This window comes from Dipodomys spectabilis, unplaced genomic scaffold, assembly GCF_019054845.1.
Source record: "Dipodomys spectabilis isolate Male_0828 unplaced genomic scaffold, ASM1905484v1 ptg000002l, whole genome shotgun sequence".
Classification (NCBI taxonomy): Eukaryota; Metazoa; Chordata; class Mammalia; order Rodentia; family Heteromyidae; genus Dipodomys; species Dipodomys spectabilis.
The window spans coordinates 396,269-419,247 of record NW_024870679.1 but is presented as its reverse complement, the minus strand read 5'-3'; the positions used below and the strand labels follow the sequence as shown (position 1 = coordinate 419,247).

The following is a 22,979-nucleotide window of genomic DNA, read 5'->3' as shown; positions in this document are numbered from 1 at the left end:
CCTTAGATCTCAGCCTCCTGAGTACTTAGGATAAATTCATCATGAGACATCACCACCCAGCTAATCATTGCCTTTTGAAAATGAAGGAAGGTTTATTTCTATGACTATAAACCACTTCATAGAAAATAGTTATAATATGCAAAACCAGTGAAATAAAAACAATGACTAATTCCTTCAAAGAGCTAGCAATATTGAAAAATTTTATAATATATCTCTATAAGTTAATCATTGTGGATATATAAACATTTTTCATCAATGAAATCACACTAAAAATTAATTCATTCTCAGTGAATATCTCCATATTTACCTTTAGACAATAAATAAATTGACTTGGGACAGCTTCTTGAGTAGGTAGAAATCTCATACTTGTGTCAGTAAAATTCACAAAACATTTCAACTGTCCTTGGAATAATGTTTTGCTTCTTGATGTACACAGTGGCTATTCTTAGTGAGAAGGAAAGCAGCTGACTTCTGGATATTACTCCTATTTCCAGGAAACTCTCTGCTTTCACTTTCAGTTGCTTTTATTAGAGACAAGCGGAGACTCAATCTGTGTTGAGAAATAAGCCCTGAAATACACTTTTTATGAAAACTCATGGGATAAATCTAATCATTATCATTTATCAAAACATAAGCTGGCAGGCTGAGAAAGGTAGAGTGCTAGAGAAGAGATGCAAAATGGATGAATCTTTTCTAGTTTTTCTATGTAGGGTTAAACTGAGTTCAAACCCCTGTTGGACATAATCACAAGTAATTTCAGGATCTGAGCATCTGTTGTGAGAACCTGAGTAAGAGTCTTGTTTTTAGGCTTATAGTTCTATGGATGTTGGCCTGAGGCCTAGATGTCCAACAGTTCTGACTTCTAATATTAGATATTAGATTGCCATATACAAACAGTGTACAATATGTATCCTACTATGTCCAGTTCATACTACTCTACATTGTGATCCTGATGCTGATCATGTTGCTTAGAGTAAGATGTTGTTGCTAATTTTTACTGCTGAAGGAATTTCCAAAATGCCCCATTATATTTGCTGTTAACACTGGAATATTTTATTTTTTATTTTTTTTTTATTTTTATTTTTATTATTTTTTTATTGTGAAAAAACTGTACAGAGGGTTACATTTCTTATCAAGGGGAGTACATTTCTTATCAAGCATTGTTGCCTCCTCCTTTGTTTCCCCTTACCATCCCTTCCCATCTCCCCCACCCCCAGCCCCGTCCCCCCATTCTTTGCACCAAAGTTGTAAAGTTCGTTTTTCGGCATAACATCTTGTACACCTGTATTCCTGTTTAAACAATTTGTTTTTTCCCTTCCCCTCCACAAATTATACCAACATCAGATACAGTGAAAGCAGGGGTTATACCGTGGGGGAGGGACATACAAAGCAACAAAGAAATCATCTTATAATTATGTTAGAAACAATAGCAGGAAAGAAAAACCATTTGAGTATTTTAGGGTTGATTTCGCCTAACATCAACTTATCTGACTGTTTCTACTTGTCTCAGACATATCCTAATTATTGCAAATAATGGAAACCATGGGACCTATGTTTCTTTGGGCCTGGCTTACTTCACTAAATATAATTTTTTCATGTCTTTCCATTTCCTAACAAATGGGGGCAATGTCATTCTTTCTGATGGAGGCATAGAATTCCACTGTGTATATATACCACATATTCTTGAACCATTCATCTATTGAGGGGCATCTGGGTTGGTTCCATATCTTGGCTATGGTGAATATTACTACAATAAACATAGTTGTGCTGGTAGCTTTAGTGTGGTCTTGTTTGTGATCATTTGGGTAAATGCCCAAAAGTGGGATTGCTGGGTCATAGGGGAGCTCTATGTGGAGTCTTTTGAGGAGCCTCCATACTGCTTTCCAAAGTGGTTGAACAAGTTTACACTCCCACCAACAATGCAGTAAGGTTCCCTTCTGTCCACATCCCCTCCAGCATCTGTTGTTATTAGAGTTCTTGATTTTAGCCATTCTAACTGGGGTGAGGTGGTATCTCAATGTTGTTTTGATTTGCTTTTTTTATAGCTAGGGAGGTTGAGCATTTCTTCATGTGTCTTTTGGCCATCCTTTCCTCTTCAGAGAAGTTTCTCTTTAAGTCTTTAGCCCGCTTATTAATTGGGTGGTTATTTCTTTGAGGATTTGTTGTTGGGGGATTTAACTTTTTTGAGTTCCAGGTATATTTTAGATATGAGACCCTTGTCTATTGTATGGCTAGTGAAGATCTTCTCCCAATCCATGGGCTTTCTATTGATCTTGTTAGCTATATCCTTTGCCATTCAGAAGCTCTGCAATTTCATGCAATCCCATTTGTCCAACCTTTCTTTGATTTGTTGTGTTTCTGGGTCTCTTAATAGAGAGCTGTGCCAAGGAGACCTAGGGTTTCTCCTATTCCATCCTGTAATGTTTTCAGAGTGTCTGCTTTGACTCCGAGGTCTTTGATCCATTTGGAGTTGATTCTGGTACAGGGTGATATATAAGGATCTAGCTTTAGTTTTCTTTTTCTTTTTTTTTTTTTTTTTAAATTTTATTTTATTTTATTTGAGAACATACTGTACAGAGGGGTTACAATTACATGGGCAGGATAATGCATACATTTCTTACCAAGCATTGCAGCCTCCTCCTTTGTTTACCCTTCACCTCCCTTCCCAGCCTCCACCCTCCCCCCCACCCAATCATACCCCCCTCCCACCCCCCTCCGACATTGTAAAGCTGGTTTTGACATGACATTTTGTACTTCTCATTGTTGCAACAGGTCCACCTGAATCCTTAAACGACTTGTTTGTCCCCATCTCCTCCACATGTTATACTGACATCAAATATAGTGAAAGCAGGGGTTACACGGTGGGGGAGGGACATACAAAGCAACCAAGAAATAATCTTATAAATGCATTAGAAACACATGCATGAAAGAAACAAAAACATTAAAATACATATTTGAGGGTTCGTTTTCCTAACATCACATTCTCTGACTTTTTCCGCTTGACTCATACCTATACTAGATATTGCAAATAAGGGAAACCATGGGACCTATGTTTCTTTGGGCCTGGCTTACTTCACTTAATATAATTTTTTCCAAGCCTTTCCATTTCCTAACAAATGGGGCAATGTCATTCTTTCTGATGGAGGCATAGAATTCCATTGTGTATATATACCACATTTTCTTGATCCATTCATCTACTGAGGGGCATCTGGGTTGGTTCCATATCTTAGCTATGGTAAATAATGCTGCAATAAACATAGTTGTGCTGGTAGCTTTAGTGTGGTCTTTTTTGTAAACATTAGGGTAAATGCCCAAAAGTGGGATTGCTGGGTCATAGGGGAGTTCTATGTGAAGTCTTTTGAGGAACCTCCATACTGCTTTCCAAAGTGGTTGAACAAGTTTACATTCCCACCAGCAATGAAGTAAGGTTCCTTTCTGTCCACATCCCCTCCAGCATCTGTTGTTGTTAGAGTTCTTGATTTTTGCTGTTCTAACTGGAGTGAGGTGATATCTCAATGTTGTTTTGATTTGCATTTCTTTTATGGCTAGGGATGTTTTACATTTCTTCATGTGTCTATTGGCCATCCTTCTTTCTTCTTCAGAGAAGCTTCTCTTTAAGTCTTTCGCCCACTTACTTATTGGGCAGTTGTTTCTTTGAGGATTTGTTGTTGGGTGGTTTAATTTTTTTGAGTTCCAAGTATATTTTAGATATGAGACCCTTGTCCGTTGTATGGCTAGTAAAGATCTTCTCCCAGTCCGTGGGCTTTCTATTGATCTTGATAGCTATGTCATTTGCCCTGCAGAAGCTCTGCAACCTTATACAATCCCATTTGTCCAACCTTTCTTTGATTTGTTGTGTTTCCGGGTCTCTATTCAGAAAATTTCGGCCTGAGCCAAGGAGACCCAGGGTTTCTCCTATTCCATCCTGTAATGTTTTCAGAACACTGGAATATTTTTAGCATAGAGAATTTCAATAAATATTCTCTCTAGGGTTATTCTCTACATGTTGTCATGCACATGACCATGTTCCCATTTGGTAGGAATTAGTGGAAGCCTCAAAGAGCATTATTCAGCTTGGTAGATGATCTTAGTAATGAATGCTACTTTCTAGTGTATACCATAATAGCCTTTCAATTTCAATTGGAGTCTAAACCAGAAACAAACATTACATGTTACTCAAATTATACAGCAAATTTTATGCCATTTTATGTGGGTAAAAGAAAGCTTTTTGTTTGTTGGCTTAAAACCAAATCTCATTGTCCCTGGAGTTCTTTTATGACTCTTGTGCTTTACATAGCAGGCATATTTCTATTATGATAGCCTGTTATTTCTGAATAAATACCAGTGATCTTTGACTATTCTGTTGTGTTTTCATTGTTTGTTTGGTTTTCAGTTTGAAAAGCTATTGCAGAACACTGGAACTTTCCTCCCTTTGCTCACAAAGTTGATCCTCTGACTAACTAAGAACTGTGCTAAAGCTCTCTGATTACCTCAGCAACACATGAATACAGTTTGATTTTTACTGTTCCTCTTGCACAACACTTACTTGGCAGGCTGCCTTATGCGATTTGATGCTCAGCTTCTAAGAGCAGTGCTTTCCTGACAAGCCAGACAGAAGAACTCAGAGCCAAGGCTGCTGAGAACTTGTCTCCTGGCTACAGAGCCCACACAGAGGTGAGTTCTATGGAGTAACATGGTCTTTGGTGTGGTATTTCCTTGAAGATCAGCAACAGGGAGCTAGGTCCATAATAATTTTGCTAGCTGGGGATGGGGCGGGAGGGGGCTTGGGGAGAGGTCAGAGGTTAAGGCAGCAGTGGAGTGGGAGGACATGGGAAGCTCCATGGTGTGTGACCCTCCAGAGTGCTTCTGGAAATTCAGCTTCTAAGGCTCTTTCAGTCCCCAGGCAGCCATGGGGTGGTGAACCTTACCAAAGCATACACAGGAAGAGCTGGTCTTCCTCAGGTGTCCAGCAGGGACTGCAGCAGAGAGCCCTGCATGGGACACCTACCCTCCTCTGCCTCAAGGAACCTTAGTTCCCTCCTGGCACTTAGGGACCAAACCCTAGCCCCAAACCCCAGCAGAGTCACTGCAGAGGGTTGCTCCTTCCAGCTCTCTCTTGCCCCAACTTCACCATTACCCTCAGTTCTCAGATGTTTCCCCGAGGGTAGTCTCCTGGAATTGGAAAAGCTGAGAGCAAAAGTAGTCTTCACTAGTCCATTTGAAACCCCAGTGCACGGCTTGCCCATCTTCATGCTGTCCATGTGCACTAGTTCACGGATTCCTGGCAGCTGAGCCGCTTGGTCTACGTTCTTTTCTCATTTCTTTATTTCAACAATTCTTGAATGTTACAAACAAAGGTTAAATGTTACAAAGAACAGTAAGGTCTCAGCCTGGGATCTCTTCTGAACTGTTTAACTCCCACAAACAATTTACTGTGTTGAAGCTGAACATGTGAACATGAGGTCAAGATGGTGGGCGCGGGGTGGACGGAGAGAGGAGGCTGGGCAAATGCAGTCATAATATTCGATATTTATATGTGAAAATGAAACCATGTAAACTAAGGAGATGGGCGGGTTGAGGAGAAGCATGAAAGGGGTGTCTTTGATCAAGATGATTGTACTCACAAATTGACATGTGAAATTGAATCTCCTTATGAACCATCTTTTTTTTGGGAGTGGGGGTTCGGTTGTGGGGCCTGAACTCTGGGCCTGGGCGCTATCCCTCAGCTCTGCAGTCAAGGCTAGCACTCTACCTCTTGAGCCACAGCACCACTTCTGGCTTTTTTCTTTTTGCTTATGTGGTGCTGAGGAATCGAACTCCGGGCCTCATGCATGCAAGGCAAGCGCTGTACCACTGAGCCACCTTTGCAGCCCTGTCCAACTTCTTAAAGATATTTTTTTTAAATGTGTAAGTGTTCCAAGAAGGACCCCAGTGTGCTTGTGTTATTTAGAGAAAACCAGTTTGGGATAGTTTTAATTGTATCTTGGTCTAATTCAGGCAATAGCTATTGGAAACCACTAATCCAGTATATGACCTTCTTCTCCTGTTTAATTTGGATTTGAAAGCGTCTATGCTCACCATCTTAGTCCTGCACTGCAATCGGATATGGGGGAGAAGGAGAAAGAAGGAGAGAAAGAGAGAAGAGAGGGGGAGAAAGAGTAGAGGAGGTGAGAAGGGGAAGGACAGGCAGAGATAGGGAGAAAAGGGAAGTGGCAGAGAGAGAATGATGAAAAGGGACGAGGGAGAGAGAGGAAGTCAGGGGAATTATTGGGAAAAGATAGAGGAAGAGGAGGAACATGGGAAGAAAAATAAGAGGAGAGAAGATAGAAAAAGGATAGGAAGGGAAGGAGAGAAGAAAGAAAGAAAATGAAAGAAAGAAAGGAGAGGAGGAGATGAGATCTGAGAATCATGGTTCAAAGCCCTCTGGACAGGAAAGTCCCGAAAACTTATCTCCAGTAAACCACCAGAAAACCAGAAGTGGAGCTGTATGTCAAGTGGTAGAGCACTAGCCTTGAGCTGAAGAGCTGTAGGACAGCGCTCAGGCCCAGAGTTCAAGCCCCATGGCTGACAAAAAAAAAGAAAAGAAAAGAAAATGGAAGGAAGGAAGGAAGGAAGAAAGAGAAAGAATAAAGAAAGAGAAAAAAAGCGAAGACCAGGAAAGAAATGAATATTTACAATTTTATCATTCTTTTACCAGTGCTTTTTGTTTGTTTGTTTGTTTGTTATGGGGATTGAACTCAGGGCCTGTCTTGAGCTCTTTCACTCAAGGCTAATGCTCTACCAGTTTGAGCCACAGAACCACTTCCAGTTTTCAGGGGGTTAATTGGAGGTAAGAGTCTCACAGACTTTCCTGCCCTAGCTGGCTTAGAACCATGATCATCAGATGTCAGCCTCCTGAGTAGCTAGAATGATAGGCATTAGCCAGCCACCAGTGCTCAGCTTCCCAGTGCTTTCTTAAAAGTCAAATCTGAAGAAAAGCAATCTTGAGTTTCTCCTGTGTCTAGCACAGTAGTTGAAAGGTCACGGTTGGCCCCATTTTTTTGTGTTCTCTAACAGCTACAGAAGAAAGGAAGTTTTACAGAGTAACTCTATGAAGAAGCCAGTTGGAAGGCAGGTTTTTGTTTTTTTTTTTTTTCTGACAGAAATGTTCTTCTTTAGCCTAGTTTCCTTGGTAGTTTATAATTTTCAGGACACAGTGACACTTAATAACTCACTGTCTCATTTGTTCACTGGAGGGAACAGGACAATCCTACTGCAATTTTTTTTTAAAAATATTGATTTCATTAACCTGTACCGTAGTGAATCAGGCAGGACTAGTTTTATTTATACTGTTGACAAGATAATGAAGGTGTACAGAGGCAGGTTCTCTTTCCAGGTCTGATAGTGAGTAAATGATGGGAACCCTGGGGTTTGACCCCTGGAAGACTGTCTTCTGAATCTTTGCTGTGACATCTCCGTTGGCTCTGGATTCCTGCTTCCCCATTCATCCTCCATGGGTCCTGCTTGCAGCATTTTTCCACTGCTTCTCTCCTGCCTACTCTTCCTCCTCACAGGAAGCCTCTTTCCTTATTCCCATGGATCCTTGTCTCCTTCATATTCAAACTGACTCTTGGCTGGGAGCCATAGAACTGATTCTACCCAAAGCCAGTACCTTACTCATTTAGAATTTCACTCTTCTCGCCCTGGTATGTACTGAAGTTTATATAATATGCATGATTTGACATATCCCACAAATACTATGTAGTATTTAAATCCTTCACAATCAACTGTAGAATTTCAAATGATAAGAGGGAGTAATGTGTGTGATACACTGTATAAAATTCTTTACTGTCTGAAATACTGGTACTCAAATTTGCATCATTTTATTGGAATGGTCATCATTTTATTAGAATTATTTTGACTCATGTTATATTCTTTTTTATTGTGAAAATACTGTACAGATGGGATACAATTACATGGGCAAGGTAATGAGTACATTTCTTATCAAGCATTGTTGCCTCCTCCTTTGTTTCCTGTTCCCAGCCCTTCCCATCACCCCATCCCACCTCCCCCTCCCCCGCAACCCCCCTGGCCAAAGTTGTGAAGTTTGTTTTTCCTTTTTTTTTTTTTTGTGAAAATACTGTACAGAGGGGCTACAATTACATGGGCAAGATAATCAGTACAGTTCTTATCAAGCATTGTAGCCTCCTTCTTTGGTTCTCCTTCCATCCCTTCCCATCCTCCCCCCGCCCCCCCCCACCCAACACCTTTCATTTCCAATTTCTGTTCTTTTCTCCACTGTAATAAAACACTTGCATTTGTCTAGATAATTAACAGGCTACTAGAAAGACTAAATGTTTTTAGCCTTCTTTGTGATTGGAGATTCAATTTTATCAAACAGAGTGTGAGCAGAGTTATTATGCAATGATGAATCATCTAAGAAATGTCCTTGAAAAAGAGTTAGCCTAGCCTTTCCCTTACTGATAGGATGGTACCTATGACAATGAGCTATTTTGGCCAGGAGTTGTTATGTTCAAAATTGAGGGGATGAGTGGGGTTGGGAGACATGGAGAAGAATGAAGGAAGAGTGATGTTGATCAAGATGCATTGTCCTCACAACTGACATGTTGAATTGAAACCCCTCTGTATAGCAATTGAAAGATAATAAAAATGTATTAAAAATAAATTAATTATGTAAAAAGAGTTTAACACACATTCTACAAATGAGATTGTACTTGCTCCTGGGATTGCCACTAGATCTGTATTCTATTAATCTTTTATTCTTTCTTCGACTTCTTTTTTTTTGGGGGGGTGCAGGTTAACATGGCATCAAAATCCACGGTGATAGCCCCCATTTGTCTAGTGGAAAATCAGAAAGAGCAGCTGATGGTGAACCCCAAAGCAGTCAAGGTTCTTGAAGCGATTACACAGCCTGTGGTGGTGGTGGCCATTGTAGGAATGTATCGTACAGGAAAATCCTACCTGATGAACCGCCTGGCAGGACACAACCAAGGTGAGGGTTTTCTAGGACAGGAGGCATTTGCTGGGATCATTGATAATGCAAGGTAATCATGCTTGTTGTACCAGCAAGAAGAATCTGACTCCTGCTAAGGGAAAAACTTGCAATGTTTATTAAGATTGACATGAAAGCTTATCATTTTAAATCCATATTCATAAGATCTCACCCTACTCCAGTAAAAAACAGGAATTTTCCTTATTCTGTTTAGTGACCTACAAGAATAGTATTCTGGTGCAATCCAATCTTACCTACTCAGTTCCTTTGATTATTTCCTTCCTCCCACTGACATAATTTCATTAAGACTGTAGAATCAATGCAAATGTCACCCAGTATGCTTTGTTTATAAAAGTGAAATAAAGGAAGGTTGTGAGATATAAGGAATGCAGTAAGAATTGAATTTTCTAAAAAATGAGGCTTTATAATTTTTATTAATTTTATAAGGCTTATATAAATAATGTAGAAAAACTGTTTCCCATACTGTATTTCTTGTTTTTTTAAATGCAGGGTGATTTTTGTGATATCTTTATTTTTTTTTTTTATTTTTATTATCTGCAAGTCATTGCACAAAGATGTTAGCATTCAACAGAGTAGTTCATGATTGCAGTGCATCTTGATCAGTGTGGGTGGTTTCCTTAAATAAGGTCATTTTATTTGCTCCTTCTTAGTTTCCAGAAAATCTGTCGCTAGTTCTATCAATCCTTTGCCAATGGAGGCTGTCTTTATTATATTTTATATCTTCTCTTCTAGCTCATTATTTTGAAGGACAGACTCTCACAGTATGATATTCTCAGAACTTAAAACACACCTATATTAATATTTTTCTCTTTGGTTGCAGGTTTCCATCTGGGCTGTACAGTGAGGTCTCAAACAAAAGGCATCTGGATGTGGTGTGTGACTCACCCAATGAAGCCAAATTTCACCCTGGTCCTTCTGGACACTGAGGGTCTGGGTGATGTGGAGAAGGTAAATCAAAATCATGGAGAATTCTCCTTTAGTTGTATTTCTTAACTTACCATATATCACTTTAATTAAATTTCCATTGCTTAATTCAATTCCTACAACTACAAATCCAGTTATGAATTAAGGCAACATTGTCTCTTTGCATTACTCTGATAAACTCTAATATTTTGATGACTTATTATTCTTTTAAAAAAACTTTCCTCCTTTTTCTGACTTTGATTTTGGAAGTGGGTCACTAGGCCTACCCATTCTTTGTTCTTTTATTAATCGTGGGCATCAAAATCAGGCTTTTGTACATCCTAGACAGTGTTCTACCAATGTGCTACAACCTTAATCTAGTATAGACATCTTAATGTGAGATGGTAGTGACATTAAATTCTACCTCAGACATAGGAAGCATGTACATGTGCTATCGGAGATCTTCTGTAAGGAAGAATTTTCCTCTACTCTGTCAGCTGCTCATTTACTCAATCATTCATATCAGCATAAAAGAAAGTCTATTTATTCTTTGATTTATGCTTTTCTGGAAGGTATTGGGGAATGAACAGAGAAGAGCCATGCATACATACTAGTTATATGCTTACCACTGAGCTAGACTCTGGTCCCTTATACCTTGTTTTTTGCTTTGTTCCATCTTTGGATATTGAGAGTTCTTTCAGTTTGTTGTCATGTTATGGTGAAATTTTCTCTGCAGCTGAGAGTATTATACAAGGTAGTAAATATTCACTCAGGATATCAATTCTAAGTCCTTATCCTATATTCTATAGATCCATCAGTAAAAGGTAAGGACCTAGTTCAGGAGCCAATTCACATTTTGTATAACCAGTACAAGTGCTATAGATGTCTAGAAGTGGCCATACAATTTAGGTATATGGGTCAGAGACTATTTCCTAGAGGTAAGGACATCTCAGCAATCACTTATGAGGCCAAGAGGACTTTGAATCTAATACCATAGTATAAATTGCTTTTGTCTAGAATTAGTCATTTCCTCTGTAATTTGGTGGGAGTTGAGTAGTACATAATTGTATTTTTCTATACTTCATGGTCCATCTCATCCTTAATCTTGCTTCTGTTTTATATTTCAGCCCTTTACACATGCTCGCTGCTTCAGCCAAATGATATGACTATGTGATTCATATGTATGACTTATACTTTATAATGTTCCTCATTTGTCCACTGTTGGTTTTACAATGTGTGTGATCTTTTAATCTCTACTTACACATTCTATCAGCTTTTAAAATAAATGAAGCACATTGAAACAAGAGCAATTATTCCAGTGAGACATTCACATGTGTGAAGCTGCAAAGCATTTTTCCTATTTACTAAAATGGTCAATTTTCTCTCACACAATAAAATTTTAGTGTATTATTGGCGGATATCATCATCTTGGATACATATATGCATATAGATGCATATATATGTTGCATTTGTTTATATACAATATATATATATGATCTTTTTTTTAATATTGTGGTCTCCTATATATAGTTGCTGTCGAAAATATTTCATGCACATTGACAATATCATTCACTCTAAGAAACCCAGGTCTGAGGAAGGTCACTGTTAATGAAAAGCAAGTATAAACTAAGGATATTTTCATAAACTTTGATCTTCATATTCTCTATTAGAACTGAAGTCCTGAATGAACAATAAATGAAAAAATGAAAGAAGTAGACTTCTCTGTCCCTTGCTTTCTAGGGTGATCCTAAGAATGACTCATGGATCTTTGCCTTGTCCATTCTACTTAGCAGCGCCTTTGTCTACAACAGCATGGGAACCATCAACCAGCAAGCCCTGGATCAGCTGCAGTATCCTTCCTGGAAAAGAATAGTCATGCTGTATTGAGTTTAAGAAAATGGCAACTCACTCTGTTTCTTTGAGTGACTCAGTTTTCCTGGTTGAGAAAGGGTACATTACACTAAATGGAATGTTATCAATGGGTTTGTAGGTGAGATCTGAAACTTGTTTATGATGTATGGTGCTTTTCATTCCTTAGCTAAGATCCCAGCTATGTAACTGAACTAACAGAGCTAATCAGGGCAAAGTCCACTAAGAAGTCTGATGAAATGGATGACTCTGACGAATTTGTGAGTTTCTTTCCAGACTTTGTTTGGGTTGTTCGGGATTTCATTCTGGAGCTGAAGTTAGATGACCAGCCCATCACAGAGGATGAATATCTAGAGAATGCCTTAAAGCTTATTCCAGGTACCAGAGGGAGGCCTGGGAAGGGGAAGGATTCAGTAGGGTTATGTTATATACTATGCCCTTTCAATCAGCATTGGATGTGTATGCTTATTTGAGATTGAATTGTGCTACAATATGATACACTAATTATTGAAAGGTGACTGATCAGTTGCCTTTTTAAAAAAATATCACTCTATTTAATAAATTACATTTTTTATTCTATTATAATTACATTTTAAAAAATGTAATGTCTATTTCCACATTATAGTCCTCTAGAATCATTTATGACAACAATTCTCATATCTAAAAAATTTAAATATACTTCAATAGACCATTTTATGAAACACATGTAAGCCAATGTTTTACAGAATTCTATCAGTTCTCATAGATATTTCATAAAACTTGAAGTTTCAAAATAAAAACCAACAATTCTTTCAAGATGTTGTACCTGAACATTTAAAATAACATGTTCTACTGAAATAGTTCATCAACAGAAGTATATACAAATAAAATATTCATGAAATATTTTTTAGAAAATGTTTTGGTTTTTCATCTGAACAATTAATAAATCCACAGAGACTTCTATGCTTGTTCTAGCGTTATCATTTGAAAGTCTTCAAGTGGAATATAAAATCACTAATGGGTACAAAGATTGGATCTAATTATTTAAGGCCCATTAACACCATGAAAAATCATCCCTATTATAATCCATCTTGTAATGTTGAAAGATCCATTTATTAAGTTTTAGTTTTTTGTTTGTTTGTTTTTTGTTGGTCATGGGGCTTGAACTGTGGGCCTGGACACTGTCCCTGAGCTCTTCAGCTCAAGTGGAGTGCTCTATCACTTAAGCCACAGCTGTACTTCCTATTAAGTTCATTTAATTATTTTTTATTGTGAAAATACCGTACAGAGGAGTTACAATTACATGGGCAAGATAACGAGAACATTTCTTATCAAGCATTGTTGCCTCCTTTTTGTTTCCCCTTCCCATTCCTTTCCATACTCCCCTCACCTTCCCCCACCCGATCCTTCCCCCCCTGCCCTCCCCCACCAAAGTTGTAAAGTTCGTTTTTTGACATAATGACTTGTACTGTACATCTCATTGTTGCAGTGGGTCCACCTGTAACCCTAGTTAGACTATTTGTTTTTTCCCTTCTCCTCCACAAATTATACAACATTAAATACAGTGAAAGTAGGGATTATACAGTGGGGGAGGGAAATACAAAGCAAAAATCATCTTATAAGTATGTTAGAAACAATTGCATGAAAGAAAAAAGAACATTTGAATACTTATCTTGGGGTTCATTTCCCTAACCTATTAAGATTTTAAAGTAAGTGCTTCATGTGAAAAAATTTAAATTTGGTTAGTATAGAATTACATGTAATAAAATGGGTCAATTTTTAAATCATAATTATTTTCCACATTATATTTTACCAGTATCTGGCTCATTGATGTTCCTCAATGGAAGAATATTGTACAGTGAATACTTAAGACAAAGCCCCGATATTTCTTTTGAATAAGGCTGTCAACCTATTAGTTATGTTCCCTATAATATCACTTTCTTCATTTGTCACCCTTATACTTAATGAATTATATTTCACAGTTTTTAAATGTACATATTATCAAAGTGGAGTGTTTAGGGCACTTGAAATATTTTTAGATATTATTTAATTCAGCTTTCAACATTTATTGATCAATTCTTTTTTACTTTTATACCATTTTTATTGTACAAATACATTATAGAGTGGTTATAGTTACATGAGTAAGGTAATAAGTATATTTCCTATCAAGCATTGTTGCCTCTTCCTTTGTTTTTCCCCTACCATCCCTTCCCTCCCACCACCACAACTACACTCTTCTACCTCCCCACTCCCCCACCACATCTAAATGATAGAGTTTGTTTTTCAACATAGTGTCTTGTACAAAGAATTTCTTATTTTCTTGCTATTGTTTCTAACATATTTATAATGTACCATGTGATTTTTGTTTTTGTTATTGCATGTTTCTGCCCCACAGTATAACACCTGTTCTCACTGTATTTGATGTCCATGCTCTGTATCTTGTATGTACACTTCTCTAATTTGAGGAGGGGATGGGAAAAAAACAAAATGCTTATCGATCAATGCTCTACTTGTTCACATTGTCTCTGTAAAGCCTAATAGAGTAATTTAGAGAATGAAGAGATATCCATAATACATCTAAGTTAATTTTGCTCTTCAAAATTTTCAGTGAAAGTAGTCTTTAAGCAACTTGTGGTATGTACTTAAACTTGTGAGTGTGTATACATATGTATATATGTATATTTCTAACAGCTTTTCTGTTCTGACTTGAATATTATGTATCTTCTTTCTAGCATTTTTCCAGTAGCATCTTACCCTTTGCTGATATAATTTTATTTTATATCTTAGATTTCATTTCTGACAAAGATACAATAGAATCAGGAAACTGCTTCTAACCATTTTGCTTCACTACTCACTAGTTAAATTCTTAACTCAGGAGAGTTTTGCCAGAACTAGGGATACTAATCAATTTCCTCCTTTTGTGGACAGATAGATGCCTAATCTCAATTATTTGTTGCCTTTTGCCTCTGTGCACAAGGTTGGTTTGCAATGAAGTATCATTTTAAGGAGATTTTAAGACAGTGATGTAAAAATCTCTGGCAATGAAAATACTCAGCCCCTTGCCTGAAGACTGTCCTTCCAATGATCAATTTTTCCTTTTTACTTTTTGTTATTGTAAATGTTGAAAATGTGTTATTGAATTTGTGTGTTGTCTATAGACAAGTATCTTAATTTTACTTAGAGATCAACTTTCATTTATAACTGTTACAATTAGGGCTCGCTATTCTGTATTATTCATATATAACTGCATTTTTCACCGACAGTTGTTATATCCATTATCTCTTTTTTCCTTTCATTTTATTTTATTTTTGTCGTGAAAATGCCGTACAGAAGGGTTACAATTACATGAGCAAGGAAATGAGTACATTTCTTATCAAGCATTGTTGCCTCCTCCTTTGTTTTCCCTTTCCATCCCTTCTCCTCTCCCCTCCACCGCTACATTCCCCCCTAATAACTAGTATATGTCTGAGGCAAGCAGAAACTCTTAGGCAAGTTGATGTTAGGTGAAATGAACACCAAGATAAGGATTAAAATTTGTTTTCTTTCTTGTGATTGTTTCTAACATATTTATAAGATGATTTCTTTGTTGCTTTGTATGTCCCTCCCCCATGGTATAGCCCCTGCTTTCACTGTATTCCTTTTATTTTTTATAGGCATGAATCCAAAAATTCGAAATGCCAACTTGCCTAGGGAGTGTATTAGGCATTTCTTTCCAAAACGCAAATGTTTTGTCTTTGATCGCCCTACAAAAGAAAAAGAACTCTTAATTCATATTGAAGATTTGCCAGAAGACCAGCTGGATTGCAATTTCCAAGTGCAATCTAAAAACTTTTGCTCCTACATCTTTGCCAATGCAAAACCCAAGAACTTGAGAGAGGGAATTATTGTCACTGGGAAACGTGAGTCTTCTTTGCTCCTGGATTTATCTCTCTTCTTAATTCCCTTAAGTAATGCTTTGATTACAATTTTGCATTTGTTAAGGGTGTAGAAAAATAGTAGTTCATGCTTCATATAATTTCATCTTTCCTATTTATTGTCTGTCTACATGGAGCTTTATTGAGATAGAATATACCTTAGAAACTATTTCACTGATCATATAAGAGCCGACTGATGCTAAAGATTAATTCCTGTGTTTTAGATTAAGTCACTTGGGAAAGTGTTCCGTATGGATAGAAAAATATTTTGTGAATTTAAACTAGTTATGAAGCATATAAGATGCCAAATTCCTAAAGGTTCATTAGGAGTTTAAAATCAAAATTCAGTTAAAGTCTAGCTACAGAAGTGTCTTCAGGATGTGGACAACATGCACACATAATGTTAAGTTCTGTCATGATGTTCTTCTTAAATTAACATGCAGATTTTCATTCATATTTAGACCTGGGTTCTAAAAGTTAGACAATTTATTTCATTTGTAAACTTCATTCATTTTGCCTGAGTAATCTGCTCTTTTTTAAACTTTATATGGAATTCTCTAGACAGAATACATTGATCATATTGGTGGTTATTAGTGATTTAAATTATAATGTGTGAATTAAGAACCTGAAAGAAAAAAATGAATAGGAAAAAGCAGTGGTGCCAGAAGAAGTAGACCTTGTCAAATAGGATAAAGGAATTTCATATCAGCTACTCAGGAGTCAGTGATTGGGAAGATAACAAATTAAGGTTATCAGGGGCAAAAAAATTAGCAAGAAGCTACCTCAATCAGTAAGTAGGCATGGTGGCTTGTGCCTGTTAACACAGATACGCAGAAAGCATAAAAAGGAGGCTCACAATTCATGAGAGCACAAGTATATACAAAGGATGCTATACTTAAAATAATATCAGAAGCAAAAGTGGGGCTAGGAATGTGGTGTAGTGGTAGAGTGCTTGCCTAGCATGCATGAAGCCCTGGGTTTGATTTCTTAGTACAACATAAACAGAGAAAGGCAGAAGTAGCGCTGTGGCTCAAGAGGCAGAGTGCTAGCCTTGAGCAAAAGAAGCTCAGGGACAGTGCCCAGGCCTTGATTCAAGACACAAGACTGGAAACAAACCAAAAAGTGTTGGTGGTGTGGTTTTATTCATACAGCACCTGCTTAGTAAGCTCAAGGCCCTGAGTTCAAGCCATGATATCACCAAAAACAGTGTGAAAGTTGTTTAAAGTCTTAATGTTTTTCAGAATGCTAATTTTAGAATAAAACAGAAGTGCAGCTTGACGTTTATCCTTAAATTATTGGGCTCATCCAGGCCTGGGGACTCTGGTGGAGACTTATGTCAGTGCTATCAACAGTGGAGCAGTGCCATGTTTGGAGAACGCTGTGACTACCCTGGCCCAGCTTGAGAACTCAGCAGCTGTGCAGAAGGCAGCCGACCACTACAGCCAACACATGGCTCAGCAATTGAGGCTCCCCACTGAGGACCTCCAGGAGCTGTTGGATGTGCATGTGGCCTGTGAGAGAGAAGCCATCGCAGTATTCATGGAGTTATCATTCAAGGATGACAAGTGGGAGTTTCAAAAGGATCTGATGGTACCATGTCTGCTTCTGGTCTGTCTTTCATGACGTCTTCCCTTTTGAGACAATGCTTATGCTCATCATTTTAATCCTATGGATCATTTCCTATCTGTACTTTTAGGAGCCTGGAATTTTATGAGTATGAGGATTCCTACAGGCTGATGGGTGCCAGACATTTATCTTTTATTGTTGCATAATAAATTACAATATGGTTGGCAAGTAAAAATCCCAGGCACCAGTGGCTCATACAGTAATCCAACCTACTCAAAAGACTTGAGATCTGAGATCATGGTTCAAACCAATCTGGGTAGGAAAGCCCATGACACTCTTATCTTCTATTAAACAGCCAAAGTCCAGAAATGGAGCTGTGACTCAAGTGGTGCTAGCCTCAAGCAAAAAGCTCAGGAACAGAGCCCAGGTCCTGAGTTCAAGCCCCAGGAACAGCATTAAAAAAAGCAAATGTGCATTTATATATTTATTCCATACCATTGTATACATATGACCTATGGTTCTGTATGTCATATGCAATTATATACTTATAACATACAGTTGATATATATATATATATATATATATATATATACATATATATATATATATATGACATAACGTTCTGTTTATCGTTAGTGTGTGGATGTGAGATAAGCCAACAAGTGCTCTGCTCAGGGCACCCAAATGAGGTCACAACCTCAGACTCTGCAATCAAGTTGCTCTCAGGATTAAAGCACTTCATACTCTTATGTGCACACTGGCAAGAATTAAATAATGGTTCCCAAAACATGAACACATGAGAAACTTCAGAAGTATCGCAACCTTTTTAATGCATTCCTTTTCATCCTTGCAACACACATCCTAAGCTTACTCTCCTTTTAGCCACATTCACTTGCTATAGTTTCTTTTATGGCTTTATTGTTGTTCATCACTGGGCTGTTGAAAGAATTGTTTGGGGCCTGTTATTGAATCCCATCATTTTACAGAGAATGAGCCTAGCTTAGAATGTTCAGGGACTTACCAATATTACTCAGACTGTTTTCAGAAATGGTAATGGCTTCTTCCCCTGTCAGCATGTGCTCCGAGTCCTTCACCTTACTTCTTCCATGAAGATCACCATAGAATTTCTTTCTTTTTTTAATTTTAATTTTTTTTATTGTGAAAATACTGTACAGAAGGGTTACAATTACATGGGCAAGATAATGAGTACATTTCTTATCAAGCATTGTAGCCTCCTCCTTTGTTTCCCCTTCCCATCCCTTTACATCCTCCCCCCCATTCCTCCCCATCCCCCCACCAAAGTTGTAAAGTTTGTTTTCGACATAATGACTTGTCTTTCTCATTGTTACAATGGGTCCCCTTGTATCCCTATTTAAACGACTTCTTTTCCCCCTTCCTCTCCACAAATTATACAGACATCAAATACAGTGAAAGCAGGGGTTATACTGTGGGGGAGGGACACACAAAGCAACAAAGAAATAATCTTATAATGCGTTAGAAACAATCGCATGAAAGAAAAAAAAACATTTGAATACATATCCTTCATTGTACTGTCTTTCTGCCATCTTAACAGAACACCATAGGGAGAAAGAAGGAAGATTTCATCCTGCAGAATGAAGATACATCTGGCAAATACTGCCAAAAGGAGCTGAAGAAAATTTCCCAGTCTTTAATGGAAAACATTTCCAATGGCACTTTCTCTATACCCGGAGGGTATAATCTCTACTTGGAAAGCAAAAAGAAGGTTGAACAGGACTACAAGCTAGTGCCCAAGAAAGGGGTAAAGGTGAGGAATAAGGGGATGAATTGCAGTTAGTCAGAGAATCTCATTTATGTATTTATTTATTGTCAGTTGTGGGGTTTGAACTCTGGGTTGGGTCTCTGTCCCTGCACTTTTTAGCTCAAGTCAAGTGCTCTACCGCTTGAGCCACAACGTCACTTCTAGTTCTCTAGAGGACGTCTGGAGGTAAGGGTCTCATGGACTTTCCTTCCCTGGATTGCTTTGAACCATGATCCTCAGATTTCAGCCTCCTGAGTACCTAGGATTACAGGGGTGAGCCATTGGCATCTGCGTGGGAATCTCATTATTAAAGAACACAGAATCATTTGTGAGAAGAAAATCTGCATTTTTTCCTTCTGTATCCACAATTAATTATTCTTAAACTAGATACTTCCAGGTAGAATAGATTTTTTTCATAGATCAAGCTGTGCAATTCTTTCTTAATTAAGTTGATGAGATTTAAAAATTAAAGATACCCTTTGTGCTATTCACAAGAAACTGATAGTCTTGCCTCAGATACAAATAGTAAACTGAATTTAACAAGATAAGGTATGTCATTCTGGCATGAACACCAAGTACAAAATAATGGTGGGATTAATATGGTAACAATATTAGTGTTAATAATGCTCACACATGTTCAAAATCATATTTTATGCTGCTTTTTGGGTTTTTTCTTTCTTGATTTAACTCAAGGTGTTTCATGTAGCTTAAGGCTTGTTCCAACTCATATCATTTCACTTCAGCCTCCACAATGCTATGATTAGAAGTATACATCACTACGTCTCAATTTCGACACCCTATTTTGTATCATAAATACTCAATAACGTGTAATTTCCTGCTAGTTGGACAAGTATAATTTAAATTTCAGAAATATCCTATAAATTACTACTAATGTTATCCAAGTTTTGTAGTTGAGATATATGAGGCATAGGGAAGCTAATAAGTTGTAAATTCCTAGAGCCTGTACTCGGGAAAACTGTTAAGCAGTTCATAGGATAGCCATACAGAACTCTGGAGTTAGCTCAGGAAAGATTTCTCCAAGAATAGAATGAAGGTCAAGATGAATTATCAGAGGATTCCTTGTATTTTAAATGAAAGAATACAAGTATCTTGGTAGAAGAATAGAATGTAGGGATATATTGTTTATTTTTGTGGTATTGGGTTTTGAACCTAGGGATTCCTACTTGCTCAGGTAGTGTACTGTCATTGGACTGACGCTTTTAGTTTGGCTCTCTGCTGGTTATTTTGGAGATAGTGACTCATGGATTTTTCTGCCTGGGCTTGTTTTAAATGAGGATCTGCTGTATCTCAGTATCTGACTAGTTATGATTTGTAGACATGAGCCACCAGTGCCCAGATAGCGAGTATACAATTTAGGTACATGTAAATCCCATTGATATCCTGGGATAACAATAATTTCTCTATAGCAAAAGAAAAAAAAAAGGCTAGGATCTGGTTGCTGATGTCTCATGCCTATAATCCTTGCAAGTATACACACACACACACACACACACACACACACACACACACATGATCTCAGCATGCTGAGCTCTGAGGATTGCAGTTCATAGCCACTAAGAAAATATGTGGTACTGTTATCTCCATTAATCACCAGAAGCCCGAAGTGGCATTGTAGTTCAAAATTGTAGAGTGCTAGTCTTGAGCACAAAGGTCAGGAACAAGAGCCAGGCCATTAGTTCAAGCCCCACAATGAATGAATAAAAAGGCTGGAGAGCTAGGGCAGACACTGCTATAAACTGTTTCTAAGCACTGCAAGAGAGATTGGCTTTGCTATTATGGTTCAAGAAGGAACATACACAGAGGAATCTTGAAGACAATTGAAATTTTACAGGATTTAGAAGGAAATAATTTCTGCAACAAGAGAATAGACTTTTGTTGTTTGACGTATTCCACTTGTTTATTGGTCTCCTAGGCAAATGAAGTTCTCCAGACCTTCCTGCAGTCCCAGGATGCTATAGAAAAATCGATCCTACACTCAGACAACGCTCTCACTGATGCAGAGAAGGCCAGAGCAGGTACTGGGCAAGGTAACACTTTCAGAAGAGAGGGTTGGTTCCTGAAAACCTTAACTGATGGACATGAAGATCTTTATGAAAGGAGCTTCCTGTTCTACACTGGAATGTACAAGATGCTAAATCTGAAAAACAAGAGGTCAGGACTAGTCATAGCCAGTGTGGCAGTACATTTCCATGTCATTCTCACATGTGCCTGGGTTTGATCGCTGGAAATATTCAGAGACAATTTGGGTTCTGATCCCAGTGGGTTAGACTTAATGCTTGATTTTTGTTGTTTTTCTTCTCTAAAACCAATGTGGATTAGCTGAGCGGGCTGCAAAGGAAGCAGCTGAGAAGGAGCAGGAGGTGCTAAGACAGGAACAGAAGGAGCAGCAGCAAAAGATGGAGGCCCTAGAGAAAAGCTACAACGAAAATATGGCCCAACTACGGGAGAAGATGAAAAGGGAAAGAGAGAATCTGATAAGAGATCAGGTAGAGAAGCTGGAACACAAGCTGAAGGTGAGTCTGGATGGGGCCTGGGATATATCACAAGGATACTTGTGAGCCTGCCTTTGCCAGCTCCTCCCACCTTCCTGAGAGAATCGCAGGGAGCTAGGACCACATATGTTCTTACTACCCATGAATCAGGAGGAAACATTAGAAAAATGTGTTAAAGAACCCTGTGGTGGAGTGTGTGGAAAGAGAGAGAGACAGAGACAGAGAGAGAGAAAGAGAGAGAGAGAGACAGAGACAGAGACAGAGACAGAGAGAGACAGAGAGAGACAGAGACATCCTAAGGTCCTAGGGTTGTTAAGGGATAACTCTTGATATTCAGTAAGTCTTATTTTCAGAGTTTACTTTTTCATTTTGTAGATTCAAGAAGAAATGTTTAAAGAAGGATTTAAAAGGAAATATTAAGAGATTGGTACAGAAATACATCAACTGAAGAAGGAGATTGAAAAAAACAAGCTATGGAGTGGAAAATTATTCGATGGGTTGGGTGATGTGGTTCTTACGACAGTGCAACATCCTTATGCTAAGTATCTTGGCGCCTTTTTGAAAGGGGTATCCTACGCAATGAAATAGACTCTGGATTTCTTTTAAGAATTAATAAAGAAGGCCATTCTTTTATCTGATTCTTAATTTTCAGGTTGATATGCTATTTTTTAAAAAAGGTCAAAACAACAAGGGGACACAGGAATAGAGGGATGATGAGCAAATGCTGTCCTTATATTTAACATATATTATATTAAAAATGAACAATGTAATTTTGGGTAAGGACCAGAGGAAAAAATAGGGGGAAAGTGAAGGAAAGGGGAACATTACCAAGAATCCTTGTATTCATAACCTGAGCTATGGAACGGTGACACATTTGTACAACTCCTTAATAACAACAATAAAAATTGAGTTTATAAATATTAGAAACAAAAATATATAGACTATTAAATATCTCAATGGAAATAAAAAAAGTAACTTGAATATATCAAGGCCTGCTGTACAAAACCTGAACTTAATATCAGTCATATTAGTATAACTAATAAGCTGATTAGAAGACATACTGAAAGAAAATACTAGCCTATGTAATATATCAAAATTAACAATAATAAAAATTTTTAAGTAAAAAGTTGTTCCTAAAAAGGTACATGAAGTATTGTAGAATAAAAATCAGAAAAACTCTTTAAATTATTACTAAAATATTAATTTTAGATTGATAGGATCAAAATGTAGATGATTCCTAAGTCAGTATGTCAATATACTGCGATTCAAAGAAATATGTAACACCATTGTTCAGGAAGTATATTTTAATATTTATATGTTAGATTACAAATATTAAAATTCCCTCGAGAGGCAAAAACCAAAGTTCAGCAAAATAAAACACCAAGAATTGTGTACTCAAAAGTAGTGAGGTGAAGGGGACGTGGGGTAGATTAATGAACAGG

General features: G+C 37.7%; 1 protein-coding gene across 1 annotated transcript; it reads left to right on the top strand.

Annotated features, from left to right (window-relative positions):
* The first annotated feature begins 4,607 nt into the window (after positions 1-4,607).
* Positions 4,608-22,175, top strand: LOC122110279 (guanylate-binding protein 4-like). Its single transcript, XM_042682792.1, has 11 exons — positions 4,608-4,674; positions 8,797-8,992; positions 9,834-9,961; positions 11,657-11,766; positions 11,967-12,163; positions 15,418-15,663; positions 16,988-17,268; positions 18,818-19,030; positions 20,958-21,060; positions 21,365-21,558; positions 21,913-22,175. The coding sequence occupies exons 2-11, from the start codon at positions 8,803-8,805 to the stop codon at positions 21,955-21,957; spliced, it is 1,707 nt and encodes a 568-aa protein (XP_042538726.1). The 5' UTR covers positions 4,608-4,674; positions 8,797-8,802; the 3' UTR covers positions 21,958-22,175.
* Positions 22,176-22,979: the final 804 nt, after the last annotated feature.